Source organism: Amphiura filiformis, chromosome 16, assembly GCF_039555335.1.
Source record: "Amphiura filiformis chromosome 16, Afil_fr2py, whole genome shotgun sequence".
NCBI lineage: Eukaryota > Metazoa > Echinodermata > Ophiuroidea > Amphilepidida > Amphiuridae > Amphiura > Amphiura filiformis.
Window position 1 is genome coordinate 35,167,290 of NC_092643.1, and position 16,589 is coordinate 35,183,878.

The following is a 16,589-nucleotide window of genomic DNA, read 5'->3' on the forward strand; positions in this document are numbered from 1 at the left end:
ATCATCTTTTTAGAATTTTAGAATGATGAAACATGTTACCTTGATATCTGGACTCAGAATCAGGAGGACTTGTACAAATCTAATAATTTTACTATTTAATATTAAGGGCAATACTTTGGCATAAGGAGTTGGGATATTGGGGTCAGTGCCAAGAGGACTCGATCAAGTCTAGTATTTACCAGGCAGATACCTTGAAATATGGAGTTGGGTTACTGGGCTCAGTGTCAAGAGGACTTGATCAAGTCTAGAAACTTAACAGTATTATTGAGGCAAACAAACACCTTGCACTTGATTAAGTCTAGTACTTACCAGCCTGAGAAGGGAGGCAGATAAAGGTGCTGCTTGCACTGTAGTAACACATACGTGGTGCTGGACATGGATTACTACTGCATGGGTTTATAAAGACTGTCAAATAAAGCAAAACAAAACACACATGAACTTCTTGCTCAATTGGCCCTTTTATAACAAAAGTGGACCTGAAGCTATAATGGGTCACAACTTGCTCACCAGATTTTTAATTTGCATGGTTGCATTAAAATAATTTTCGCTTGTGACCATGCAAGTGAGGTTGGTCCAGTTTTTTCTTCATTGTTCTTTAAGATACAATACAAATCAATGTCTAAAATTTCCCACTTTGAGTGATCCTTAATGAGTACTTAGATAATAAAGGTAAGAGAGAGATTGCCATTTCCAAACGTAGCATCACTCATACGTGGAATCTATTCAAAATCCCGTCACAGGAGAGTGATTTTGAATAGATTCCATGTATGTTCGATATGTACATTTGGAAATCGGAATCTATTGTTTTTAGCCGCTGTTGTACATGCATCTATTGGATGGGTGATATCATTATTTCAAGTAGAACAACGAGGCAAAGCCAAGTTGCTTTATACCAAAAATAATGGTGTCGTCCGTGTTATTTGAGACGAAAGTAGCTAAAAACAACACCATTTTTCTCATTTTTAAACACTTCGATTCAAATAAAATATTAATCATAAGTATATCGAATTTTTATTAAATTAAATCCTACATTTATGCGCCTTAGCATCATCGCATTGATGTGCACACGCTGAACCGTGTTATATCATGTCATATAACACAGCTAAGAACCAATAAGGTTGTAGGAACTTTCCTAAATGATTAAGAATTTTAAATAAAATCCACTTACAAAGCTCAAAATTACAATTATATCTTATATATCCACACCAAATCCTTTTTTCTTGCTTTCATATATTTGCTGTTGTCTGGAGCTTTTTCTTGCGCCATGAAATGCTTTTTGCAGATTTGTGCGCATAAGAAATGTTCATTACTATTATTTATTATTATTATATTTGGAAAAAGTTAGAAAATCAGTGAAATGAAGCCATTTGTGGATCATTTGTCACTATTTAGACAAAATTTCAATAATTCAGGTTTCGTAAGGCATTTGTTAGTAACAGACGATAACCTAGGTATCTTTACTAATTTGAACCTGGTGAATCCACAAAAGGTGGTGAGCAAGGGTAATTTTGAGTATATGACCCCAAAATGACCCCATAGGTTTCAAAATTAAACATACTTCGATTTCACTCATTAGGATATCATATTATCTGTCCGGTTCGAAATCCATTCCATCATCACTGTTGCTATCACCTCAATTTAGTACATCAGCCATCTTGCCCTGTTTGCGAGGGCACTATACTTTTGGATTTCACATGCTCAATAGATGCACGTAGAGGGTGGATTGTATGGAAACCATGCAAAGTATGGACTTGGGTGGGTTTTGTATTCAGGCATTCAATTTTTAAAGAAACTTGGACCCATTAATACACCAAATTTCACAATTATTTTCGGCCGAATTTAACACAAATTTTCTGGATTTTTCAAATTTCCTCTGAATTTTAGGGACAATTCAAAATGTTGGCTACACTAAGGCAAAATTGGGCTATTTTCCAACAAAAAAAAGTGAAAATTTTGAAAAAAAGGACCCACCCATATACCAAAATTGGCCTGGAAAAGGGGCGTCATTGATATACCAAAAGGCTGAAAAATGCTACCCATGTTTGTGGCACGTACCCATATGGTCATTTGTACCAAGTACTCACTCCCCCCGATGAATAGTGGAAAAAGAGAGAAAGCAGAATGGACGGATGACATGGAATGAAGCCAGGGTGTGTGTGAAAGCAACGTATAAGCATCTCAAAAAAGTAACTAACCCCTTAAATAATAACCATTATTCAAAAACGGGCGATTGTATTACCAATCTGTAAAATGCGTTGGAAGCAGAATTTATCTATGCACATTTTGACACCTCATTTGTCGCAATTGACTAAATATTAACGTCACAACGTACATATAAATCAATGTAACCCGAGATTTGAAAGTTGCAGTAAATTGTATTGATTTTTGTATTCAATATAATGAAAGGAAATCTGTGTAATGATATCTGAGTGTTTTTGTATTCTTGTAAGTGCAACTTTCAAATCTGGACCTTACTACATGAAATTGGCCGGCGTTTTATTGTTTTCTGGGCTATTGTATCATATGAGGTGTCAAAATGCGCAAAAATTAATTCTGCTTTCAACGCATTTTACAGATATGTAATACGATAGCCCCTTTTTTAATAATCGCCATTATTTAAGAAGGGGTAGTTACTTTTTTGAGATGTTTATATGCTACTAACAGTACATTGCACAAGGATAGGTAAGGTAAGGTAATGAATTCAGCTTACGACACCATCTTGCCAACATCTTACTCACCCCTGATAGTGACAGTAAATGTACACCTAGCCTCCTGGCCACCAGCCATAAATGTATACGTCACTGTGGTTACACCAATAGGGAAATTGGATCCAGGACGGTGGGTCTGGGAAGGTACAATGGTTGTTCCTCTGTTGTCTCTTCCTGTAGGCTCTGTCCAGGTGACTCGTTGGCTAGGACCAGCACCAAGATTTTCATTGATGTCACTTGGACAGTTTGTTACGGTGGGCGCACCAGGAGCTGTGATGTCAAAACATAATAATAATATATAACATGCAAAGTATATTGTCAAAAGTGCAACTTTTTTATGTGTTGTCTTCCTCTGTTGCAGTACAAAAGAATTATGACCCAAATGTTTGAAATTTCTGAAAAAAGAGGTATATTTTCCCTCTTCAATCATTTGGTATTTGAAAATACTGAAAACCACATTCACATTTTTTTCTGGTCAACTTATTCATTTTCTGGCTGATATCCTACCATTTAAAAAAATTATTTGAGGGTAACACAATGATTTATAACTTGGCCTAATGATGCAGTAGCCCAGGTATTGGCTTCTTGTTGACAAATGGTCGCCTTGACCTTGAGATTTCAAAATGGCTGCCAAAATTAATAAAATCGGACAACCTGGTTTTGGTGTAAATATTAGGGTGCATCATGAGCCTTCATAGTGACCAATAATTGTGTACATAGTCTTAACATTTTGTTAACACTAGTTCACCTGCCAAATTTTACTTGATTCTAAGTTTGTTTAATGGGTACACCACAATCTGGTAGCTCATAGACGCAATTATAAGATTTTGTATTCAAACACACAGTAAATTGACCTATGCACTTTCAAGGTCAAGGCGGTCATTTGGATTTTTATGCTGTTAGTTGAATTTGTCATGTCAGAAAACATATAACTAGACACTAAAATCATTGATATTGGACAATCTTAAGGGAGGTGTAATGGGCAGGAACCTGGTTTGGATTCCAGAGGGAGTGTGCCTGCAAGAGACACAGCCATCAGAAAAGGAATAGCTTAGATCGCGCGCCACTGTGTCGACACCCTATATTATAAATATAAACTTAATACTCCGTTGGTGAGCGACGGGCGAGTGGCATTTCACCGAACGAAAGAAAAGGAGTTCTATCTGATTGGCTAGCAATCGATCGCTGGATCGCTCAGTGGTGAACTACAAACTCAAAATGGAGCGATGTATTCAATTCGATTGAAATCGATATTCTATTATTGACGCAGATAAAGAAAGTGGCATAGTGTGTATTGTATGACTTGTGATTAAATTTTCTAATACATGTGTTCCTTTATAGAATTGGAACTCTCAAACAGTTGAATATATTACAATTTTTATTTTCAAGATCAAAATCGTTACTTATAAAATGCAGTAAAATATATCCACAGCAAAATACCGGTCCCCGCTAATTAGTGTATTTAATTCCCAGTTAGTGTATTAAAAATAAAACCTGGGATTTACCTGACAACAAATCAAATTTTCTTGTAATAGAAATATCATATGGGATACTGATCATGCGCAAATTGTAAAAATATAGAATAGAAACTGTGTAGCAGGCTCTATGGAATCTCATATCGTGTGTAAAATGGTATGCTTAGCCTGAGTCGCTCGGCATATCTCGAACAAAATCGCCATGCGTAGCTGTTGAAAAACGAGAGGATTCATCGTACTATCACGGCAATTTTTGACACAAAGATATAGGGATGATGACGCTGTGCGCGCCAAATAAGTTAGTAGTTCAGAAATTAATATTTTTCCCAGCTTTGAAAAAAGTATGCAGAGCTGGGAATCGAAGCCGTGACTTCGCGGTTCTGAAACTCAATGCATTACCACTAAGCCAACTACCTATTTCCTGTGAAAAGTTTGATAGTAGTCCTTGATATTGCTGAATAGAATGAATCTATACTGATATTTATCTAATAGTAAAGGACCAGCCTGTAGACCCCGTAAGCAAATCATAGAACAAAGGTTTGAGAGTCATTTTGGGATCTTTAATTGATTCTGGATAAATTTAGCTTGGGCTCACCTCCTGAAACTTCCGAGCATTCCAGGAGGGGTCAATCAAGGTCACATGGGGGTCAAATTTTCAGAATGCTCCAATTATGTCAAATGATATAGCAAATTACTCGTATGGTCATGAGGATTCCAAAAATGTATAGATTGTTATGTGTCAGACTTTTCAAGAGGGCGCTATGACAAAAAATGTTCAAATGTCAATGACCTTTTTGAATTATGACTATACTTAACAACGTCTGATTTTGGTGTCTAATTATATGTTTTCTTGTATGAGAAATACAACTACGTAACTTAAAAAACTGTGCAAGGAACCGATGACCTCCTAATTACAATATGGATGATTTTGGCATCCATGTTGCAAAAGCGGGTCATCGGTTCCTTGTATAGTTTTTTAATTTGCTTTAGTTGTATTTCTCATGCAAGAAAACATATAATTAGACACCATAATTACCAAAATCAGACGTTGTTAACTGTGGTCAGAATTCAAAAAGGTCGTTGACCTTTTTAAATTTTTCATCAAAGCGCCCTCTTGAAAGGTGTGACGCATAACACACTATACATTTTTGGAATCCTCATGACCATACAAGTATTTTGATATATTACTTGATATATATTACCCCATGTGGCCTTGATTGACCCCTCCACGGAATGCCCGGAAGTTCAGGAGGTGAGGCCAAGCTAAATTTATTCAGAATCAATCAAAGATCCCAAAATGACTCTCAAACTTTTGTTCTATGATTTGGTCACGAAATCAACAGGCTGGTCCTTTACTATAATGTACGATGTTATTCAAATCTGGACGTTCCACCTACACTTGCAATATGTGAAATGGCTATCAACAATCAATAATAAACAGATGAATCATGGAATATTACTAATTACTTACTAATCTTCCAAATAAATAAATAAGTCAGTAAATAAATAAATAAATAAATAAATAAATAAATAAATAAATAAATAAATAATGTAGAATGCAGTTAGTATTTTGTTTACTTAATTCCAAACATTCTATTATTTATAATGTTCTGCTATAGTGTGCTTGCACGGAAGATCGTAAAAGTTTAAATCATCCTCCAGACACGCTCCAGAAGACATGCAAATGCATGGAGTACAATACCAATCACCTGTTTAACTGGTATTGATCAAAGTAATTCTTTGTACTCCGTGCATAAGCATATCTTATGGAGCGTGTCTGGAGGAGGATTTGAACTAATAACCTTTCGTGCAAGCACTCTATACACGCAAAGGGGCCGTGCTTTTAATATCCGCGCCTAATCAATAATGGGCATTTCACTGCATATTCAAACTGCTGTGTGCCCTGACGGATTATGTACTGACCAGCTGCTAAACCAATTAGTCTTTTATCTGTATGCTTTATAACCATGATAACAGATTAAGAGTTTGTAACGAGGTCGGTCATTGGCGGCTTGCTGGAATTATAGAAAGAGATATCTCAAGCAGCGCCAATCACAGCTTATGTTTGATAATGGGTAACCAACGTATCCATATTAGTATATTATAGGCGCTGACGTAAGCTTTCATGAGGGAAATATGAAGACACTCTCGCCAGTTGTGCCCTTTTTTGAGATATTGATACGGCGCTAAAGGCTACAGCTTTTCCAAACACAGTGACGAACCCTGTATACAGAGGTAAGTTATCATCTTGTTACAAGGAATTCAAAGTAATTTTATTATCAATAGGCCCACATAGAGGAATACGACATCTATCGTGAGCCAACCTGCATTCTGTTGCCCGCAAAAGCCGACGATCAGATAAAAATTCTGAAGCTGCCATTTGATACCAAATTTACTACCGAAAACTCTAAATTCACAGAGATTGATACCAGTATATGAAATTTGATGCATTTTCAAAAGTTGCAAATTAAAAACGGACCACGCCGATCCACGCGGACCTGTAGAGGTGAATGACAGAGCTCGACCCGAAACAACCACTAGGTCATATCGATCGCATCGTGCCCTAGTATTCATCAGTAAAGCACTGTAGCAATCCATGCGTTTTAAATTAACAATTGAATAAAGCGCGCACTTGGGATAGTCGACAGGGGCCCATCGTGGGCAAGCAAGCTTGACCATATTGCCACGCTAAGCAATTTCGACCGTGTGCTTCGTTTTGATTTGCAACTTTTGAAAATGCACCAAATGCCATAAGCTGGTATCAATCATTGTCACTTTTGAGTGTTTGGTAGCAAATTTGGTATCAAATTGGAACTAACAAGATTCTGCACACGACCGTATCAATCAAATTGTCATAACAAGATCAGGTTTTGGTGTAGGAGGGGTTACATGACTACGGACTTTCTTTATTTGAGCAGTTTATAATAATAAAGGAGACAAGTAGAAAAAGTGATCTCGCCTGGTAAGTGACCGTTTATAGGTTCGAATTGCAATCAGCCTAATCACGAATCTCCCGTGGCCAAGTGGTTAAGGCACAGGTCTTGTAAACCTAAGGTGCCGGGTTCGATTCCCAGGCGGGATCACTTTTTCTACTCGTCTCCTTTATTATTTACCTGTTTTTAATCAAAATAATAACTAAAGAGAGTGAACAACAATAAATGCGAGTTCGAACCCCACCTGTGTCAACGTGTTGTGTCCTTGGGCAAGGCACTTTATCCTCATTGCCTACGGGGTTGGGTTATGGTGGGGATGGATGTTTGTTTCAATGTTGCAATATTGGTGCTGATTAAGCTGCTGCCTTCAAATTGCATTGTTTCTGTTTAGGTGTGTTTAATGTAAATTCTAGCAATTTGACCTGCGGGTCACCATTAGAGTGTGTAATAAAACCTTTTTTTACGTTTTTAAACCTTACTTTTTATAATGTCCTTGATACTGTGAATATTTAAGGAATGTTTTAAAAAAAAGTGATTAAAACAAATACCTAACCAAGATTTCAATTGAGAACAATACACCCCTATGAAAGATATGACCTTAATCTCCAATACAAGGGGTATAGATTTCAAATAGAATCACCCATTCAGGCAACTACATTCAAAATTCACACTCCCTGTGTGGAAGATTAAGGGTCATGTCTTCCATATAGGGGTGTATGGATTTAAACTGGGATAGCCCATTATATAAGGAACACAATCAAGACAAGTTAGACATCCAAAAGAAATTGACCTTTAAATATTATTGTCTTTGATATTCCAAAGTCAATTGAAATCATCTTTTTAGAATTTTAGAATGATGAAACATGTTACCTTGATATCTGGACTCAGAATCAGGAGGACTTGTACAAATCTAATAATTTTACTATTTAATATTTAGGGCAATATTAAGGGCAATACTTTGGCATAAGGAGTTGGGATATTGGGGTCAGTGCCAAGAGGACTCGATCAAGTCTAGTATTTACCAGGCAGATACCTTGAAATATGGAGTTGGGTTACTGGGCTCAGTGTCAAGAGGACTTGATCAAGTCTAGAAACTTAACAGTATTATTGAGGCAAACAAACACCTTGCACTTGATTAAGTCTGGTACTTACGAGCCAGAGCAGGGAGGCAGATAAAGGCGCTTTCAGTGTAGTAACACGTACGTGGTGCTGGACATGGATAACTACTGCATGGGTTAGGTGGTTGTACTGTCAAATAAAACAAACAATTTTCGCTTGTGACCATGCAAGTGAGGTTCAGTTTTGTTTAAGGTGGCATGCAGGATCACTCAAAGTGGGAAATTATAGACATTCTTTTGTATTGTATCTTTAAAAATAATAATGATGTAAGTATATAAAAGTATACATTTACAGAAATGAAATGATGCAAGGAATCCAACTAGCACAGCGGATGGCTGCAAAAATTAGGCATTTTTGAAAAAAGCGTCAAATTTTATTTTCCATGCATGCCAATTTTTTTCGGTCCAACATAACAACTTACCCAAATATCCAAATTGACGAAAATTGCATATTTATGTTCTAAAGACACAAAACGATTCGATTTTCTTCATTGTTCTTTAAGATACAATACAAATCAATGTCTAAAATTTCCCACTTTGAGTGATCCTGCATGCCCCCTTAATGAGTACTTAGATAATAAAGGTAATAGAGAGATTGCCATTTCCAAACGTAGCATCGAACATACGTGGAATCTTTTCAAAATCCTGTCACAGGCAAGTGGTTTTGAATAGATTCCATGTATGTTCGATATGTACATTTGGAAATCGGAATCTATTGTTTTTAGCCGCTGTTGTACATGCATCTATTGGATGGGTGATATCATTATTTCAAGTAGAACAATGAGGCAAAGCCAAGTTGCTTTATACCAAAAATAATGGTGTCGTCCGTGTTATTTGAGACGAAAGTAGATAAAAACAACACCATTTTTCTCATTCTTAAACACTTTGATTCAAATAAAATATTAATCATAAGTATATCGAATTTTTATCAAATTAAATCCTACATTTATGCGCCTTAGCATGATCGCATTGATGTGCACACGCTGAACCGTGTTATATCATGTCATATAACACAGCTAAGAACCAATAAGGTTGTAGGAACTTTCCTAAATGATTAAGAATTTTAAATAAAATCCACTTACAAAGCTCAAAATTACAATTATATCTTATATATCCACACCAACCCTTTTTTCTTGCTTTCATATATTTGCTGTTGTCTGGAGCTTTTTCTTGCGCCATGAAATGCTTTTTGCAGATTTGTGCGAATAAGAAATGTTCATTACTATTATTTATTATTATTATATTTGGAAAAAGTTAGAAAATCAGTGAAATGAAGCCATTTGTGGACCATTTGTCACTATTTAGACAAAATTTCAATAATTCAGGTTTCGTAAGGCAGTTGTTAGTAACAGATGATAACCTAGGTATCTTTACTAATTTGAACCTGCTGAATCCACAAAAGGTGGTGAGCAAGGGTAATTTATGACCCCAAAATGACCCCATAGGGTTCAAAAATTATACATACTTCGATTTCACTCATTAGGATATCATATTATCTGTCCGGTTCCAAATCCATTCCATCATCACTGTTGCTATCACCTCAATTTAGTACATCAGCCATCTTGCCCTGTTTGCGAGGGCACTATAATTTTGGATTTCACATGCTCAATAGATGCACGTAGAGGGTGGATTGTATGGAAACCATGCAAAGTATGGACTTGGGTGGGTTTTGTATTCAGGCATTCAATTTTTAAAGGAACCATTAATACACCAAATTTCACAATTATTTTCGGCCGAATTTAACACAAATTGTCTGGATTTTTTCAAATTTCCTCTGAATTTTAGGGACAATTCAAAAATGTTGGCTACACTAAGGCAAAATTGGGCTATTTTCCAACAAAAAAAGAGAAAATTTTGAAAAAAGGACCCACCCATATACCAAAATTGGCCTGGAAAAGGGGCGTCATTAATATACCAAAAGGCTGAAAAATGCTACCCATGTTTGTGGCACGTCCCCATATGGTCATTTGTACCAAGTACTCACTCCCCCAGATGAATAGTGGAAAAGAGAGAAAGCAGAATGGACGGATGACATGGAATGAAGCCAGGGTGTGTGTGAAAGCAACGTATAAGCATCTCAAAAAAGTAACTAACCCCCTTAAATAATAACCATTATTCAAAAACGGGCGATTGTATTACCAATCTGTAAAATGCGTTGGAAGCAGAATTTATCTATGCACATTTTGACACCTCATTTGTTGCAATTGACTAAATATTAACGTCACAACGTACATATAAATCAATGTAACCCGAGATTTGAAAGTTGCAGTAAATTGTATTGATTTTTGTATTCAGTATAATGAAAGGAAATCTGTGTAATGATATCTGAGTGTTTTTGTATTCTTGTAAGTCTTGTAAGTGCAACTTTCAAATCTGGACCTTACTACATGAAATTGGCCGGCGTTTTATTGTTTTCTGGGCTATTGTATCATATCAGGTGTCAAAATGCGCAAAAAATAAATTCTGCTTTCAACGCATTTTACAGATATGTACTACGATAGCCCCTTTTTGAATAATCGCCATTATTTAAGGGGGGGGGGTTAGTTACTTTTTTGAGATGTTTATATGCTACTAACAGTACATTGCACAAGGATAGGTAAGGTACACTGTACATAGGTAAGGTAATGAATTCAGCTTACGACACCATCTTGCCAACATCTTACTCACCCCTGATAGTGACAGTAAATGTACACCTAGCCTCCTGGCCACCAGCCATGAATGTATACGTCACTGTGGTTACACCAATAGGGAAATTGGATCCAGGACGGTGGGTCTGGGAAGGTACAATGGTTGTTCCTCTGTTGTCTCTTCCTGTAGGCTCTGTCCAGGTGACTCGTTGGCTAGGACCAGCACCAAGATTGATGTCACTTGGACAGTTTGTGACGGTGGGCGCGCCAGGAGCTGTGATGTCAAAACACATAATAAGAATATATAACATGCAAAGTATATTGTCAAAAGTGCAACTTTTTTATGTGTTGTCTTCCTCTGTTGTAGTACAAAAGAATTATGACCCAAATGTTTGAAATTTCTGAAAAAAAGAGGTATATTTTCCCTCTTCAATCATTTGGTATTTGAAAATACTGAAAACCACATTCACATTTTTTTCTGGTCAACTTATTCATTTTCTGGCTGATATCCTACCATTTAAAAAAATTATTTGAGGGTAACACAATGATTTATAACTTGGCCTAATGATGCAGTAGCCCAGGTATTGGCTTCTTGTTGACAATTGGTCGCCTTGACCTTGAGATTTCAAAATGGCTCCCAAAATTAATAAAATCGGACAACCTGGTTTTGGTGTAAATATTAGGGTGCATCATGAGCCTTCATAGTGACCAATAATTTTGTACATAGTCTTAACATGTTGTTAACACTAGTTCACCTGCCAAATTTTACTTGATTCTAAGTTTGTTTAATGGGTACACCACAATCTGGTAGCTCATAGACGCAATTATAAGATTTTGCATTCAAACACACAGTAAATTGACCTATGCACTTTCAAGGTCAAGGCGGTCATTTGGATTTTTATGCTGTTAGTTGAATTTGTCATGTCAGAAAACATATAACTAGACACTAAAATCATTGATATTGGACAATCTTAAGGGAGGTGTAATGGGCAGGAACCTGGTTTGGATTCCAGAGGAGTGTGCCTGCAAGAGACACAGCCATCAGAAAAGGAATAGCTTAGATCGCGCGCCACTGTGTCGACACCCTATATTATAAATATAAACTTAATACTCCGTTGGTGAGCGACGGGCGAGTGGCATTTCACCGAACGAAAGAAAAGGAGTTCTATCTGATTGGCTAGCAATCGATCGCTGGATCGCTCAGTGGTGAACTACAAACTCAAAATGGAGCGATGTATTCAATTCGATTGAAATCGATATTCTATTATTGACGCAGATAAAGAAAGTGGCATAGTGTGTATTGTGTGACTTGTGATTAAATTTTCTAATACATGTGTTCCTTTATAGAATTGGAACTCTCAAACAGTTGAATATATTACAATTTTTATTTTCAAGATCAAAATCGTTACTTATAAAATGCAGTAAAATATATCCACAGAAAATACCGGTCCCCGCTAATTAGTGTATTTAATTCCCAGTTGGTGTATTAAAAATGAAACCTGGGATTTACCTGACAACAAATCAAATTTTCTTGTAATAGAAATATCATATGGGATACTGATCATGCGCAAATTGTAAAAACATAGAATAGAAACTGTGTAGCAGGCTCTATGGAATCTCATATCGTGTGTAAAATGGTATGCTTAGCCTGAGTCGCTCGGCATATCTCGAACAAAATCGCCATGCGTAGCTGTTGAAAAACGAGAGGATTCATCGTACTATCACGGCAATTTTTGACACAAAGATATAGGGATGATGACGCTGTGCGCGCCAAATAAGTTAGTAGTTCAGAAATTAATATTTTTCCCAGCTTTGAAAAAAGTATGCAGAGCTGGGAATCGAAGCCGTGACCTCGCGGTTCTGAAACTCAATGCATTACCACTAAGCCAACTACCTATTTCCTGTGAAAAGTTTGATAGTAGTCCTTGATATTGCTGAATAGAATGAATCTATACTGATATTTATCTAATAGTAAAGGACCAGCCTGTAGACCCCGTAAGCAAATCATAGAACAAAGGTTTGAGAGTCATTTTGGGATCTTTAATTGATTCTGGATAAATTTAGCTTGGGCTCACCTCCTGAAACTTCCGAGCATTCCAGGAGGGGTCAATCAAGGTCACATGGGGGTCAAATTTTCAGAATGCTCCAATTATGTCAAATGATATAGCAAATTACTCGTATGGTCACGAGGATTCCAAAAATGTATAGATTGTTATGTGTCAGACTTTTCAAGAGGGCGCTATGGCAAAAAATGTTCAAATGTCAATGACCTTTTTGAATTATGACTATACTTAACAACGTCTGATTTTGGTGTCTAATTATATGTTTTCTTGTATGAGAAATACAACTACGTAACTTAAAAAACTGTGCAAGGAACCGATGACCTCCTAATTACAATATGGATGATTTTGGCGTCCATGTTGCAAAAGCGGGTCATCGTTCCTTGTATAGTTTTTTAATTTGCTTTAGTTGTATTTCTCATGCAAGAAAACATATAATTAGACACCATAATTACCAAAATCAGACGTTGTTAACTATGGTCAGAATTCAAAAAGGTCGCTGACCTTTTTAATTTTTTCATCAAAGCGCCCTCTTGAAAGGTGTGACGCATAACAAACTATACATTTTTGAATCCTCTTGACCATACAAGTATTTTGATATATTACTTGATATATATTACCCCATGTGGCCTTGATTGACCCTCCACGGAATGCCCGGAAGTTCAGGAGGTGAGGCCAAGCTAAATTTATTCAGAATCAATCAAAGATCCCAAAATGACTCTCAAACTTTTGTTCTATGATTTGGTCACGAAATCAACAGGCTGGTCCTTTACTATAATGTACGATGTTATTCAAATCTGGACGTTCCACCTACACTTGCAATATGTGAAATGGCTATCAACAATCAATAATAAACAGATGAATCATGGAATATTACTAATTACTTACTAATCTTCCAAATAAATAAATAAGTCAGTAAATAAATAAATAAATAAATAGATAAATAAATAAATAAATAAATAAATAAATAAATAAATAAATAAATAAATAAATAATGTAGAATGCAGTTAGTATTTTGTTTACTTAATTCCAAACATTCTATTATTTATAATGTTCTGCTATAGTGTGCTTGCACGGAAGATCGTAAAGTTTAAATCATCCTCCAGACACGCTCCAGAAGACATGCAAATGCATGGAGTACAATACCAATCACCTGTTTAACTGGTATTGATCAAAGTAATTCTTTGTACTCCGTGCATAAGCATATCTTATGGAGCGTGTCTGGAGGAGGATTTGAACTAATAACCTTTCGTGTAAGCACTCTATACACGCAAAGGGGTCGTGCTTTTAATATCCGCGCCTAATCAATAATGGGCATTTCACTGCATATTCAAACTGCTGTGTGCCCTGACGGATTATGAACTGACCAGCTGCTAAACCAATCAGTCTTTTATCTGTATGCTTTATAACCATGTTAACAGATTAAGAGTTTGTAACGAGGTCGGTCATAGGCGGCTTGCTGGAATTATAGAAAGAGATATCTCAAGCAGCGCCAATCACAGCTTATGTTTGATAATGGGTAACCAACGTATCCATATTAGTATAGTATAGGCGCTGACGTAAGCTTTCATGCGGGAAATATGAAGACACTCTCGCCAGTTGTGCCCTTTTTTGAGATATTGATACGGCGCTAAAGGCTACAGCTTTTCCAAACACAGCGACGAACCCTGTATACAGAGGTAAGTTATCACCTTGTTACAAGGAATTCAAAGTAATTTTATTATCAATAGGCCCACATAGAGGAATACGACATCTATCGTGAGCCAATCTGCATTATGTTGCCCGCAAAAGCCGACGATCAGATAAAAATTCTGAAGCTGCCATTTGATACCAAATTTACTACCGAAAACTCGAAATTCACAGAGATTGATACCAGTATATGAAATTTGATGCATTTTCAAAAGTTGCAAATTAAAAACGGACCACGCCGGTCCACACGGACCTGTAGAGGTGAATGACAGAGCTCAACCCGAAACAACCACTAGGTCATATCGATCGCATCGTGCCCTAGTATTCATCAATAAAGCACTGTAGCAATCCATGCGTTTTAAATTAACAATTGAATAAAGCGCGCACTTGGGATAGTCGACAGGGGCACATCGTGGGCAAGCAAGCTTGACCATATTGCCACGCTAAGCAATTTCGACCGTGTGCTTCGTTTTGATTTGCAACTTTTGAAAATGCACCAAATGCCATAAGCTGGTATCAATCATTGTCAGTTTTGAGTGTTTGGTAGCAAATTTGGTATCAAATTGGAACTAACAAGATTCTGCACACGACCGTATCAATCAAATTGTCATAACAAGATCAGGTTTTGGTGTAGGAGGGGTTACATGACTACGGACTTTCTTTATTTGAGCAGTTTATAATAATAAAGGAGACAAGTAGAAAAAGTGATCTCGCCTGGTAAGTGACCGTTTATAGGTTCGAATTGCAATCAGCCTAATCACGAATCTCCCGTGGCCAAGTGGTTAAGGCACAGGTCTTGTAAACCTAAGGTGCTGGGTTCGATTCCCAGGCGGGATCACTTTTTCTACTTGTCTCCTTTATTATTTGCGACGGCCAACCTGGTGAACCTGTTTTTAATCAAAATAATAACTAAAGCGAGTGAACAACAATAAATGCGAGTTCGAACCCCACCTGTGTCAACGTGTTGTGTCCTTGGGCAAGGCACTTTATCCTCATTGCCTACGGGGTTGGGTTATGGTGGGGATGGATGTTTGTTTCAATGTTGCAATATTGGTGCTGATTAAGCTGCTGCCTTCAAATTGCATTGTTTCTGTTTAGGTGTGTTTAATGTAAATTCTAGCAATTTGACCTGCGGGTCACCATTAGAGTGTGTAATAAAACCTTACTTTTTTTAACGTTTTTAAACCTTACTTTTTATAATGTCCTTGATACTGTGAATACTTAAGGAATGTTTAAAAAAAAAGTGATTAAAACAAATACCTGACCAAGATTTCAATTGAGAACAGTACACCCCTATGAAAGATATGACCTTATTCTCCAATACAAGGGGTATAGATTTCAAATAGAATCACCCATTCAGGCAACTACATTCAAAATTCACACTCCCTGTGTGGAAGAGTAAGGGTCATGTCTTCAATATGGGGGTGTATGGATTTAAACTGGGATAGCCCATTATATAAGGAACACAATCAAGACAATTTAGAGATCCAATAGAAATTGACCTTTAAATTGTCTTTGATATAGAATTTTAGAATGATGAAACATGTTACCTTGATATCTGGACTCAGAATCAGGAGGACTTGTACAAATCTAATAATTTTAATATTTAATATTAAGGGCAATATTAAGGGCAATACTTTGGCATAAGGAGTTGGGATATTGGGGTCAGTGCCAAGAGGACTCGATCAAGTCTAGTATTTACCAGGCAGATACCTTGAAATATGGAGTTGGGTTACTGGGCTCAGTGTCAAGAGGACTTGATCAAGTCTAGAAACTTAACAGTATTATTGAGGCAAACAAACACCTTGCACTTGATTAAGTCTAGTACTTACGAGCCTGAGAAGGGATGCAGATAAAGGTGCTGCTTGCACTGTAGTAACACATACGTGGTGCTGGACATGGATTACTACTGCATGGGTTTATAAAGACTGTCAAATAAAGCAAAACAAAACACACACATGAACTTCTTGCTCAATTGG

The 16,589-nt window shown here is 36.8% G+C and overlaps 1 protein-coding gene across 1 annotated transcript in view; it reads right to left on the reverse strand.

The window, feature by feature from the left end:
* The window catches only part of LOC140172596 (hyalin-like), a 72,646-nt gene that overhangs the window by 16,299 nt on the left and 39,758 nt on the right, over nt 1-16,589 (reverse strand). The window contains exons 21-24 of the mRNA XM_072195735.1: nt 16,443-16,538; nt 10,902-11,135; nt 2,739-2,978; nt 310-405 (exon numbers count right to left, since the gene is read on the reverse strand). Coding sequence (XP_072051836.1) covers nt 310-405; nt 2,739-2,978; nt 10,902-11,135; nt 16,443-16,538 — 666 coding nt within the window. The remainder of the gene's footprint in view (nt 1-309; nt 406-2,738; nt 2,979-10,901; nt 11,136-16,442; nt 16,539-16,589) is intronic.